This window comes from Phoenix dactylifera, chromosome 9 (assembly GCF_009389715.1).
Source record: "Phoenix dactylifera cultivar Barhee BC4 chromosome 9, palm_55x_up_171113_PBpolish2nd_filt_p, whole genome shotgun sequence".
Classification (NCBI taxonomy): Eukaryota; Viridiplantae; Streptophyta; class Magnoliopsida; order Arecales; family Arecaceae; genus Phoenix; species Phoenix dactylifera.
The window spans coordinates 22,056,678-22,069,868 of record NC_052400.1 but is presented as its reverse complement, the minus strand read 5'-3'; the positions used below and the strand labels follow the sequence as shown (position 1 = coordinate 22,069,868).

Sequence of the window (13,191 nt, the reverse complement as noted above, 5' to 3'; positions counted from 1 at the left end):
TCAAAAAGGACGAACCACTTCAAATAATTTTAACTCAAAGGATTTCCTTCTAAATTACAACCTAACCGATATCCTCTAACACTGGCCTCCGCTCAGAGCAACAATTCTAAAGGAATTAGCAGCCCGGATGCTATCCTCTACAAGGGTCCAGTTTTGATTGCCATTTATTTCCTTCTCTTCCCTCAAGAGCTGACTCGTTTGAAAATCTATAAGACCTGTACACAATATTTGCACATGTTATGTGAAGATGCTGAGGGTAGATACATAGCTAGGGCTATTGATGGGCTGGGCTTGACCAAGTGGCCTGCTGACCTGGCCCGAGTAAAACTGGGCTTGGGTTCGAATCGTTGCCACGAATCCCGAGTCGGCCTAAAATTAGTTTAGTAGGCCCAATTTATTCCAGGGTGGAAGCTCCAAATGAATGAGGACTTGGCTTGAGCTTTTCCCATCTCAGAATATTCCAAACAATCAGGTCAGGCCCGAGTTTGGGATCACCCCTCGAGCTTGATTCAGGCTACGAGGCTACCCGGTATCGGGCCTGAGATGTAAAAACTGGCTGCTTCAGGTCTAGCCACGACCCGGTCCATTAACAAGGCTGATGCCTACTTAACCGGCTAACCCCCCACCCAGAAAAAAAGAAAAAAGAAAAATATAGTTTACAGCTCGTATGTACTGACTAAAAAAGTTATTTTATTTTTGGCACATTGGGAGATAGGTCTTTAAAAAAAAAGAAACATGAAAAAAATATGTTTAAAAAAAGTTATTTTTGTTTTTGTGTTTTTGTTCCTGCACAAATAAGTGAAATTATCCGTAAAAAATAGCATTTCTGTAGAACTGTGATTTTATTTTCAGCCTTCTTCAGAGCAATAAATCTTTGTTTCCGAATATGCTAATATTTCTTAAATAATTTAAATAACAAGAGGTACATGTTGTTGAGTCTAGTTTATTTTCTTTTTATTTTTTTAAAAAATAAAAACAGAAAACATTGCATTACCGAATTATTTGAGATACAGTATTTTCAAGTTCCGCTTGTTTATTAGTGAACTCCTGAAGCATAGCTTCGCCCGTTCCTCTCTCTCTCTCTCTCTCTCTCTCTCTCGGTGCGTGTCTGAAACCCTAGCCGGAGGACGAGCGGAGGAGATGACGATCGACGACGAGAACTCCATCTACGTCGGGGGCCTTCCCTACGACATCACCGAAGACGCCCTCCGGCGCGCTTTCGATCTCTATGGCGCCGTCGTCGCCGTCAAGGTCAGGCCGCTTGTCGCCCCTTCCTGCCCACACCTCTGATTCTCCCTCTCTTGACCCCCTTCCCTGTTTCTTTCTGTTTAAAGAAAGCAGCTTGGTATCCCGGGGTTCACGAATGGACCAGCTAGGGTTTAGGAACGAGGGCCCATGCGCTCGGTGGAGCCATCGGAGTTCTTAATCTAGGGTTACTCCTTCTACAGTTCTACTTAGTTAAAATTTAGTAGATATTTTTGTTGGTTATAATCGAATCGCATTTCCCTCAGTTATTAAAATTTCCTGTCCCATTTACCTCCAAGAACCCTGCATCTAGGTTTAGCTGTCATCGAGAAAGAATTTGGGGGAACAAGGGTCTAGGTAAGAATGCTAGAGATTGGGTAGCGGTTGTGAGATCTGGATTGTTTCTGAGTTGAATTGAGAAAATCCTAGTGGTTCTGTGGTTTTATTGGAGAAGCACTAAACAAAATTTAACATTGTTTGAGAGGGATCTGTTGTTTTAGTTTAATGAAGTTGCAAAAGTTGTTGTTTGATGCAGTCCTATAGCAATGCTCCAAGAACTGTATATATGATTAGAAACGTTCATGCTAAAGAAAGAAGAAGATTAGGCATGAGGAAAACGTAATTAAGTTTCTTCTCCTCGAGCACCAGTTGTGTTGGATGCTATTGTTGTATGCCATAACTTGTTGACATAGACAATGACTAAAGCAGTATGTTTTACCATTACAATGAAGTGGCATAATGGTTTTGACTGCGAGTTCCTTCTTACTATACTTACTATTTGCGTGCAAAGTTCATGCATTTAAAGAATTTTGTTATAAAATCCTTTCATATTGACATTCAGCAGGGGAGCCTTAACAGTTAATCACCATCTCATTCCTTGACATCGACTTACTGCCTGCAGATAATCAATGATCGAGAAGTTGGAGGAAAATGTTATGGCTTTGTTACCTTCTCTAATCCTAGGTCTGCTGTTGATGCTATAATGGACATGAATGGCAGGGTCTCTCTCTCTCTCTCTCTCTGAAAACATGTTTCAAATATTTTCTGGTGGCTGTCTGTATGTGGTTCGCGCTTTTGAGCCAAAAGCAGATCTTTGCTTTCATTTTATTGTTTTAGGCACATGACACTGCGAACTTTTTAATCAGACCATCGGCGGAAGAGTTGTACGAGTAAATGAAGTTCGAACAAGAGGTGCAAGGCCAAATTTCCATCGTGAAAATTTCCGTCGGGATGCTGTGAAAGACGGTGACTGGGATAGGGGCCGTGATAGAGAAAGGGATTACATCCGTGACAGAGACCACTACCGAGATAGAAATAATGACCGATCTCAGGATCGAGACAGGGAAAGAGAGAGAGATTATGAGCGTGGACATGACTTTGATCGAGCGAGAGACTATACTACAGATCGAAGTCGAGATAGAGAGGACCGTGATCAAGAGCGTATGCGGGACCATGATTATGATTGGGATAGGGAACACGACACGGACATTGAAAATGATAGGGAAATTGATAGAGCTAGAGATCATGATGGAAGTAGAGACAAGGAGCAACTACTGAGAAATAGGCTTGGGTAAGCTCTAATTTTCGGCCTTAATATCTACTCATGTTTCTGTTCTCATACATACTCAAGGATATTCTAAAATTTCTGCTCATGTTCTCATGTACATGACCTGAAATATAAATATTTCTATTCTGTTAGCAAATTAGTCATGTATTTTTAACATTCTAAAGCAATCTCATGGGAATGATCAGTGTGCTCAGCAAATCAAAGATGTATATTTTTGGCTGTAACAGTGGCTATAAAAGGCTCGCCACAGCTTTTGCAACTTTGTATTTCAGTACTTCCTTTGTTGATGAAATTCTCTGAACAGTCCAATGATTCTGGCAGTTTTTTTAACAGCCCATCTGACTTTGCTGATGTGTTTTTTAGCTTGTTCAGAGAAACTGAACTAGTTGGGTGGAGACAATAAAGAAAAATACCTATGCATTTGCAGTCATGCATGCCTATGAGGATAAAAGTAGGTCATTCACTCAGCAAGCATAAAGAGTAGTAGGTTGGGAATCATAGAATTGATTTTGCTGTAATCTTGACAAAGGCTGCTACCTTACTTTAAACTCTGGGTTAAATTTAGTTTGTTAATATCCTTTTGAAGTTTTAAATTTTAAAATCAGGAAAACCTTATGGTTGGATGCTTAAATAGGTAACTTGTATCGGAGTTGACGTAACAAACTTGATATCGATTGTTAAGGTGCAAAGAGAAACTTGAATAAAATAACAATCAACCAGGAAATTGCATGCTTGAGTGTTTATATGAGTTTGGTTGTAGCTTTATCTGCCTCTGTGCCAACCAGAACATTCAATTCGAATGCCAAGTGGCCTCTACATTTGCACTATCTGAGAAGTATTTTATGACATATAATGCTTGCGCAGAGTGTTTATCAAACTATTCTGCTTGGTTCTGCAGTGCGCGTTTTAATGACCGTCGAAGCAGAGAATTGTCATCAGATTCCAGTGATGATTTTCATGACCAGGTAATGAACCTGTATTGTTTCATATTCTTTCATTTATTACTGTAAACAGTATTATGGTTCATTTTCTCCTAATAATTGCAGCTATCTGTTCTTTCTGATGTTTCAATTAAATTTGTAAGGTGAAAGAACAATTGGAAATATCAATTCAGCGACGTGAGGAGCTCCAAAAGGAGGTACTCTAATAACTAGATCTTTCTGTTAAATAATGTCGTTGTTTGACACAATTCTGTAGGTTAAGGTTCAATTGCTATACTAGAGTGTAACAAGTTAGATGTAATAATATAATACATTATTTGCACATCTTCTTTTATTGCTTTGCAAGTTATCAATAACACCTTTAAAAAAATCACTGCTTCTTTGACAGCCCAAAATGATAAAGCTCTGGTTTTATGTGTACAAATGTTTTTTCACTCTGCAGTCATCCTTGCCATCTTCTTTTTGTTGTTTCATTGAGTATATTTTCTTCTCTTCACATTTTTTGGGAGAACCCTCCGCACCTTTTTCACCTGCCAAGTTTGTAGAAGTCATGTAGACAGAACAAAGATATTCGAACCATATCCAACAAGAAAATTCTTTCTTTCTACTTTTTCTTGGAGGAGTTTATGGGTTTCAGTTTTAATATTGGACAAGGGTGTTTTCTTGAGTAGGCATGCTTAGGGTCAGGATTTCTTGATTAATAGCATAATTTGATTCTGTTTTCCCCTCTCAAGTGATTGTGGGATGTTTTCCTTTCCCCTACCCTCATGCATTTTTCACTTTTATATGTATTTGTCCATCTTATGTCCATTCAGTTTTGACTGCTCTCTTTACAACCATTCTGCATCATATGATACTTGTCATATAAATTTATTAATCATCATCAAAGTCTACAAGAAGCAAGGCTTAAAATGTAAATACCATTATTTCTTTTTATTTTTCCTTATTCATAAAGTATACTTCATTTGGTAGAAATTAATTATATTATTAATAACATATTTATTAGGACACCTCTCTAGAAAAAATTTGAATCGTCTCATACTTCATGCGCCTGTTTTATGCATCCAGATAAATTCCTTTTTGAAACCCCTTTGAATGGAGTGTATTTGCTTGACTTCACCATTGTATTTTTTATTCTGGTTGTTATGAATACTAAAGGCCCAATGACCCTTTGTTGATAAGTAGTATTGCGGCTAGTTCACTGCTTGTTTCATGGTAACTCTTTGTTAAGTCAAAATGAACTGATTTGCCTATTTTGTCTTCTTTCTTATTCAAAATATTCAACATTATAAATAGGAGAAGTGACTACCGGTCTAAAGACATGACATGCCTTTTGTCATTATGCATCTTTCTGATCATACCAGATATGCTTTGAGGTTGTTCCTGATATGATCCTAGATTTTTTTTTGCTGTATTGCAAATATTTTCATAAATTAAATTGAACTTTGTTACACCATTCCTTTTCCATAAAATGATGCTCTGTGAAATGGTGAACAAAAAATCTCTTCACTGGATGGCAAGCCTTGGCAATTTTATTTGATGTTGGCATGTCCTTTGCTTTCAAAAAAACTGAAGATCATTGCATTTTATCAGCTTCATTTGATTGAAGAGAAGGTTGAAGTGAAGCAACAGCTTATTTCTGATCTAGAGAAGAAATCCCAGGTAATCTCCATTCTGATTCATAACATTGGTATTGGCCTAGTTTCATATTCACTATTGGTTTGATTCACAGCTAAATCAAGGAATTTTAAACTTGCCAACTTAACATGTGTTCTCTCTTATTAATTTAATTTTCTTGTGCAGAAATTGGAGGATGCATTGGCAGCTTCAAGGAAACTTTCTTTTCAACGGCAATCAATGCTAACCAAGGTACAAAATTTTTCCCAGGCTATCCACAATCAATATTTGGCTGGCTGGTTGTTGTCTAGTTCATTCCTTCAGACAGAAAAATGAAGAGAGAATTTGCAATTTTTCACCTTATCTGCAGCTGCACAGATGCTTTCTTCAGGCACAAGACTATGCCCAAAAGCTGAAAAGCTCTGAACAGGAACTCCAGGTTAGCCTCTGCTGACCACCTTTCCTTTCCCTGCTAAATTATTTCTATAACTTGGGCGAGTCGGTATTCTTCACCCATTACCTTTGACAAACTGGGCTTTTTCTGGTCTCAAAATTTGCTGATGCATTAGTTTACTGCACTTTTTCTTAGTATGAGGGATGTTATTTAAGGTTGTCTGTAAAACACGCACAAGCTGACCTATCCATGTTAACAAAATGGATGAGGTCAGAAGGCAATATATTGTTCCAAAACCTTGTACCAGTATGATTTACAGCAAAGGTGGCAAGGCAATCAGCAGCCACGTTGACCAAAGTATTGTAGCTGAGAAGCCCATGCCCAGATATCGAGTAGGTAGGGGTGCAGGATATGACCAGGGATGGGTTCACGCTTGATCCAACTGACAATCATAAGGGAATCTCCTTCCAAGACCACCCGGGCCATGCGACAACGTGCTTCATACCTTGCCAAAGCCACTTGGAGCTCATCAAGAGGGATTGTCGTAGGTGAAACCTGGCATGCTCCCACTCCAAGGATTACATGGTGGTCATGAACAAGTAGAGAAGCAAATGAGTTGAGTAGCTTGCAAGCTGCCCGAGCTTGACTCGGGTCCAAGCTTGACTCAACTCAACTATTAGCGAGCTTAAGTCGAGCTCGAGTAGCAAAATACTTGACTCAGGCTCGTGAGCCTAATCGAGCATATATATTTTTAATAATAATATATTTTATTTATAATATATGTTATTAATTTAATATTATAAAATATAATATTATGTTAATTTTGTTTTAACTTTATTTTTTAAATATGACCATGGCTTGAATTCGAACACAAACTAAAGCTCGAGTATGGCTCGGTTGATATTCGAGTTGATCTCGAATATTGCTTTTTCTTTGGTCGAGTCGAGTTTGAGCTTGGATATTAAAGCTCGATCGATCTCGAGTTGAGTCTCGAGCTCGAGTACTATTAATTGAGTCGAGCTTGCACCCCTATGAACAAGGTAGCTTGCCATTGAAACCTACGTGGTGACATGAGCCGATGCATCAAATTTTATCTTCATTGTCTTAGTGGGGGGTTACCCAAGTACAGAAGATTGATTGATGATTGGCCAAAGTCGGGATGCCCTAATGCACTTGGAGTAGGTTACAAGATGGTTGATGGGCTTATGAGTTAAAAAAAACTCATTGACCCCAAGAATGACTTGATGAGCAACTAATTGTGATGAGCATGGTCCTTTGTTGAAGAGAGTTTCATTGCGTGCATGCCAATTGCCCATCCTGCATGGGTAACTATTGCTTGACGATGTTGCATAATAATTTGGTGATGCGGAGCACTAAGGGATAGTAGTATGTCCTATAAAATAGCTACAAAACATCCCGCTGCAACCTTGATAGATGCCACCGCATCATCGCGGCAAATGGGCATCTGATGAGTGCATGGTTCACATCCTCATCTATCTGTGACAGTGGACTGGCAAGCAAGAAAGCATTAGGCATGCTGCCAAGATAAATGCACAGTGAAGATGCTATTGTGCCGCTTCCCACCAAAAGGCAAGAACACATGAATGGACCCACAACTTCCATATCCAGCTATAGGAAACCTGTTGCCCTTGTATAGGTTGGTTGGCAATTTGTTGGTGTCGAATATTGCAGGATGAAACATGCAAACTACCTTTAGGTGCCCAAGTGATATGATCTGGTGCTGACCCTTATCAGGATGCCGACAACAAATATTATACCGAGTAACTTGTCTGGCATATATTGGGCAAGTGCTTGAAAATCCCACTCTCTCTCTCTCTCTCTCTCTCTCTCTCTCTCTCTCTCTTCAGTGTCTATAGCTGGCACAATAGATGATCCAATTGCAAAAAATTGATATGGGAATCAAGATTGCCCAAATTTAAAATGTTTTTATTATTTTTATAGTTTGGGTTGGACTTAACTAGCATTAAAGCGGAAAATTTTCGTCCTCTTCCAACTAGAAGATGAATGACTCGATTAAAAAGAGCAGACCTCAATAGAATAGTAAAGAACTTGCAATTTCACTGCTTTTAGCTAAAAGAAGAATCCGACTCAAGTAAGGAAGATCTCACTAGTATAAATATTGGGCATATGCTATGGTTTTGGATAACAGGAATAGAGGGAACGTAAGTAAAAACCATAGACCATGCTTTCCACTCACTAGAACCCCAACAGAGGGAGTGAAAGTAAAGAGCATAGACTCTACTTTCCACCTATGATATGTACCACAATTTGTAGATCATGAAAAATTAATGAAAGGACTTAGAGCCTGCTATCTAAAATTTCAATTGTTTATTATTTTATTTAATAGATTCAAGTTGAGTGGGTTGTAGGAAATCCTTCCTTCTCAATCGGATCACCAAGAATCTCATGGCTGATGCTCTGCGTTCAACAAAGTGAGGTATGAGATCCGATTCCCTTGTTGTGAAGCATGCTAGCTCGATGGAAATATGTAGTGTTCTGGTCTCCAACTCTGAACCAGGTATTACATGCCTTTTATTGCCAAATAATCTCATGGTGCTTGAATCGTTGGTTATAATGGCCCAAGAGCCTACAAAAATCCTCCTACGAAAGTCCACCCTTATTTGATTTGATCGTTGGAGCTGAAGGATGTCGGCTTCAAAGTGAGTTATTTACTGATGAATGTTATCCAAAGCATGCCAATTCCAAGAACAGAGTGCCTTTTTTGTGCATCCAATTGCTTAGTGATATGACAGTCATGATGCCAGGCCTCGTGCACCATATGGAAGGAAGTCTCTTATTCCAGCCAAAATTATTCAAACTGGAAGGGACAGTGAGGTGCTTTGCAAGTGGACAAGGAAGATGGCAAATGCTAAAAATGAGGAAAAAGTTGCACCCAACTACTTGTTGCAAAGGCTTGGTCAAGGTGCTCCCACATGCGAGCCCATCCACCTCGGTTATCAGACCAAGTGTACCAGGGTCTAGCAAATACTAGGTCGATGAGGCCGTTGTGGTTGACAAAGCCCTTGAACTCCTGAATCTTTGGTTGGAGTTGGAAGCCTCTGCCCCTTGCTTATCCTCAGGATCAAGGATGCAGTTAAAGTTCCTGAGGATCAGGTGACCAAGCTCAATGGCAAAGGAGATGGTCATCCATGATATACAGCACATTTTGGTGCTACATAATTATTTGATTATTTTTGTGATGTGTATAATGTGTGGAATAGCGAGATAACTTGAAATAGATGGATGTTCCTGTGAAGGGTGGGAGCTTCTGGAATGAGGACATCATATTTCCTATTGATGGTTTATAGAAATGTTTGGATGATTTTAAATTTGTGGATATAAAGAAAATGAGCAATGCTATGAGGCATCCATTTTGTGCGCATGAGAAGTTCTCTATGCCATGTTGCATGAGGGGATTTGTGCAACTTATGGGAAGCAGTCGTCAAACATTGGGGTGATTAGGTTGCCATGTTGCATTAGTGGTCCCAATGAACTTTTTATTGCTCTTAACATGCACCACGATGCATTTTGCAAATTAAATAGAAAATATTTGGCATAATTGCTGATTTTAAGAACCTATTCTACAATAACATCAGAAGGGCTAGCAAAGATGCACCCTGTTATGTGATGATGGGGAACAATTTGATCTTCTCTAGGATATGATGCATGTTTTAGTGCTGTTTGGAACTGTCATATTGTGCATGCAGGAGGAATCTATCCATCTAGACATCAATGCAATCTGCTTATGACATTTCTGGTTTTTTTTTGTTTTTTTCTTGCTATAACTGTAGCTGATGAGTTTTCAGCGTATTCACTTTCCTCGTTTGCAGACTCTTGCGGACACGGCAATGGGTGAAGTTGACGGTGGTACAAGAGATGGCCAGTTGTGAATTACCCAACCAGTTTGGCTTTGTGCAAATCCTCATGAAGGATTCTTTTGTAAGTGAACTTTGAAGTATAAAATGCCTGTCTTGTTCCTAAAATGTAAAAGAAATTTTGGTAGAACAGATGGATCAGTTCATTCCAATTGCCGGGCATGAAGTTCCAGTGCAGTTGGGCCTTTCGTAAATCTCGCTAGAAGGGTTGTTTTGTAACTGAACTCTAAAGTACGAAGTACCTTCTGTCTTCAAGCATCGTGTCATTCGAAGGGCCAGCGATGGCTTATATGTTTTTATCTCTATTCTTCTGATGATTTCTTGGTAACGTCACTAGAGCAACAAGTATGAAATATTCTTCTGCCTACTCTCCGTCATTCTGGGTCATGACAGAAACGCTCCTTCGCGAGATGTAGGCTGCTCTATATTGTATGAAGAGGAGGAGGTTTTGCAGGTTTGAGCTATGGCGAGTAGGTGGCTCGTAGTGCAAGCGAACTGTGGCACGTACAAGAGCCGTGGAGCCAGGGAAGGTCTTCTACCCATCCGTTCTTGATCGTGTGATGAAGCTCATTATCCTCCGAATCATCTGCTGCTGCAAGCTTTCACGGGAAGATGGCAAGGATGGTGTTGCCCCATGGGAGCTGAGAGAGTCGTTGCGAGCGACAGGCGTCGAGGAGTGGCTGCGAAAAGCCGATAGCTTGCAGGGGCTGAACTGAAGCCGACCTATGGTGAGGACACGTATGAGAGATACTATATTTCCGGTCTCTACCTTTTTATGTTTCAGGCAACGATCAACGTATAACCAAAGGTGGGTCCTGGTTTGATCAAGTCGGATTTGGTCCACCTAGATTATTTTTCTTTCTGCGTCTCCTTCTGAACATCAGATCAGGCAATTTATGACGAGGTCCCCCGGCTCCATTTTTTCATTCATTTCAAAGAAACTGAAGAGTTTAGATTAGCCGTCAGATTTACACGGAGCACGAGATGGCTCGGGTTTGACTTCCTTTGGATACCTGATTGTTTTTCCAGGTCACCGATTTCGAAGGTGGCGGGCTGTCAGTTGGCCTAAGCTGCAGCCACTTGCTCGGGGGGCTGACGCCCATCTCTTGGTCGTGGGCAAGATGCGATTCCCTTCCTTTCTTCCATCCTTCTTTACCTCCAGTCCCAAAAGAAGGCTCCGCCACCACCCCACCACTCGCGACAACCATGATTTCCTCCATGGCTCTGATCGACCAAAATAAACTGGCCGTTGAAAAGAAAGGCTATCATGGGAGATGGTGGGGGAGGCTTGGAGTGCTCCGGTTAGAGGAGATGCTATGTATCGAGTGTCTCGTAGACTGGAGTTGACGAGGAGACGGTTGAGGAGGTAGAACCGTGAGGAGGTGGGAGACATTTTCAGGAGGATTGAGGAATCTGAGGAGGCAATTGCTAGGTTACAGGCTTAGGAGGACCAGAGGGGAGGCCTAGCAGATGGGGAGATGGGGGAGCTCAGATCACTACTGACACTGCATGATGGCCTTCTTAGACAGCAGGAGATATTTTGGAGACAGAAATCGAGGGTACAGTGGATTGTGGAGGGGGACAGGAACACTAGATTTTTCCACCAGGCGACAGTTATCAGAAGGCATCAGAACAGAATCAGAGTTATCAGGGATGAGGGGGGGCAGTTGTCAGAGGATCCGGAGAGGATTCAGAGGGTTATAGAGTGTTTTTTCAGGGCTAGGTGGACAGAGCAGCCTACAGGTGGGAGCATAGTGGATATCTACTCGCCTGAGGTTGGGGTGTCAGAGGGGGAGACAGCTGCACTGACCAGACCAGTTTCGGAGGAGGAGATCAGAGAGGCAGTGAGGTCCCTCGCGGGGGACAAGGCCCCAGGGCCGGATGGTTTCCCACCCTTATTTTTTCAGAGATATTGGATGATAGTGGGACGAGATGTGATGGCGGCTATACAGCAGTTTTTCAGTACAACAGTGATGGCGGCAGATTGGCAGAGGACTTTTATCACCCTGATACCGAAGCGGCAGGATGCCACGGAGCCGAGTCATTTTCGGCCGATTAGCCTTTGTACGACCCTGTACAAGGTGACGGCGAAGATTCTCGCCGTCCGTTTGCGGTGTGTCCTTCCTAGGCTTATTAGCCCAGAGCAGGGAGCTTTCTTGGAGGGGCGGAGTATATCTGATAATGTACTTATTGCCCAGGAGTTTATGTTTGATCTCGGCAGGGCCCTGGTGAGGAGGAGCTTGATGGGGATCAAGCTAGATATGGAGAGGGCCTATGATAGGGTGAGATGGGACTTCTTGCAGCAGTCTTTGCAGGGGTTTGGATTTCCTGAGACTTGGATCAGATGGGTGATGGGCTGTGTACGTGCCCCTTCCTTTGCTATCTTGATGAACGGGACGCCATCCCGTTTCTTTGTGTCGACAGGGGGGTTGCGTCAGGGGTGCCCCCTTTCTCCCCTATTATTCATTATGTGCTCAGATGCTTTGTCTAGAGCACTACGACGGGCAGTGGCCTCTCAGGAGCTGGAGGTTTATAGACCGGTGGTGAGGGCTCCTCCGATTTCCCACTTGTTGTTTGCTGATGACTGTTTGCTCTTGGCCAGGTCGTCGGTGCAGTCGGCCCGGATCATCTGCGGGATTATTCGGGACTATTGTGCAGCATCAGGACAGCGGGTCAATCAGTCCAAGTCATCTATTATTTTCAGCCCAAAGACCAAAGTAGCTGTGAGGCGTTCGATAGTGGAGATCCTGGGGGTGGGAGAGCAGGAGGGCATCATGACATATCTAGGGGTCCCACTCTCCGGTCAGCGGTTGCGGCGGAGGGATTGTGCAGCTCTGGAGCTCAGTATCAGACGGAGACTAGAGGGGTGGCAGATGCATACACTTTCGATGATGGGTAGGATCACTTTGGTTCGCTTAGTTCTTACCTCGGTCCCTATCTATCTACTTTCCAATACTATCATTCCAATTACAGTCCTGAGATCCCTTGAGCAGCTGTTCAGGGACTTTATTTGGGGGAGGTGCAGTGGCAGAGGGGGAGTCCACTTGGTGGCTTGGGATGTTGTGTGCCAGCCGGCTAGCTATGGAGGACTGGGGGTGCAGTCTATGGTGGCCACGCGAGAGGCACTAGTTGCTAGACATGCAGTTAGATTTATGCTTGAGCCCGAGGGTATGTGGTCTTCACTGATGAGGGCCAAATATGGTCCCTTGGTTCCTGGGGTGCGAGCTGGCCGTCACCATTCTCCGATTTGGAGGGAGATTTGCACTAGAGCTGGGGTGGTGCTTCCAGAGATTAGATGGATCATAGGCGATGGCCGGTCTATTGATGTGCTGGAGGATAGTTGGGTGACCGAGATACCGATCTGCCGTATGCCAACCACGGTTGATGCGACGAGATTAGCTGGCTGTAGGGTTAGCGAGCTGCTGACACTAGAGGGGGCTCGATGGAGGGAGGAGATGGTCCGGGAGGTCTTTGGAGAGCGATTGGCGGAGTCGGTTCTGTCTATTCCGATTCCCATTGGTGGGGGGGGGG

General features: G+C 42.5%; 1 protein-coding gene across 2 annotated transcripts; it reads left to right on the top strand.

Moving 5' to 3' along the window:
- Positions 1-1,059: 1,059 nt before the first annotated feature.
- Positions 1,060-9,959, top strand: LOC103704131 (RNA-binding protein 25). Of its 2 annotated transcripts, none has more exons than XM_026803579.2 (9): positions 1,060-1,251; positions 2,147-2,245; positions 2,391-2,815; positions 3,711-3,777; positions 3,897-3,950; positions 5,347-5,415; positions 5,557-5,622; positions 5,741-5,809; positions 9,592-9,959. In XM_026803579.2, the coding sequence occupies exons 1-9, from the start codon at positions 1,141-1,143 to the stop codon at positions 9,673-9,675; spliced, it is 1,044 nt and encodes a 347-aa protein (XP_026659380.2). In that variant the 5' UTR covers positions 1,060-1,140; the 3' UTR covers positions 9,676-9,959. The 2 variants fall into 2 exon arrangements, with proteins under 2 accessions (XP_026659380.2, XP_038986423.1); XM_039130495.1 differs by having other exon boundaries at positions 1,061-1,251; positions 9,616-9,959.
- The last annotated feature ends 3,232 nt before the right edge of the window (positions 9,960-13,191 follow it).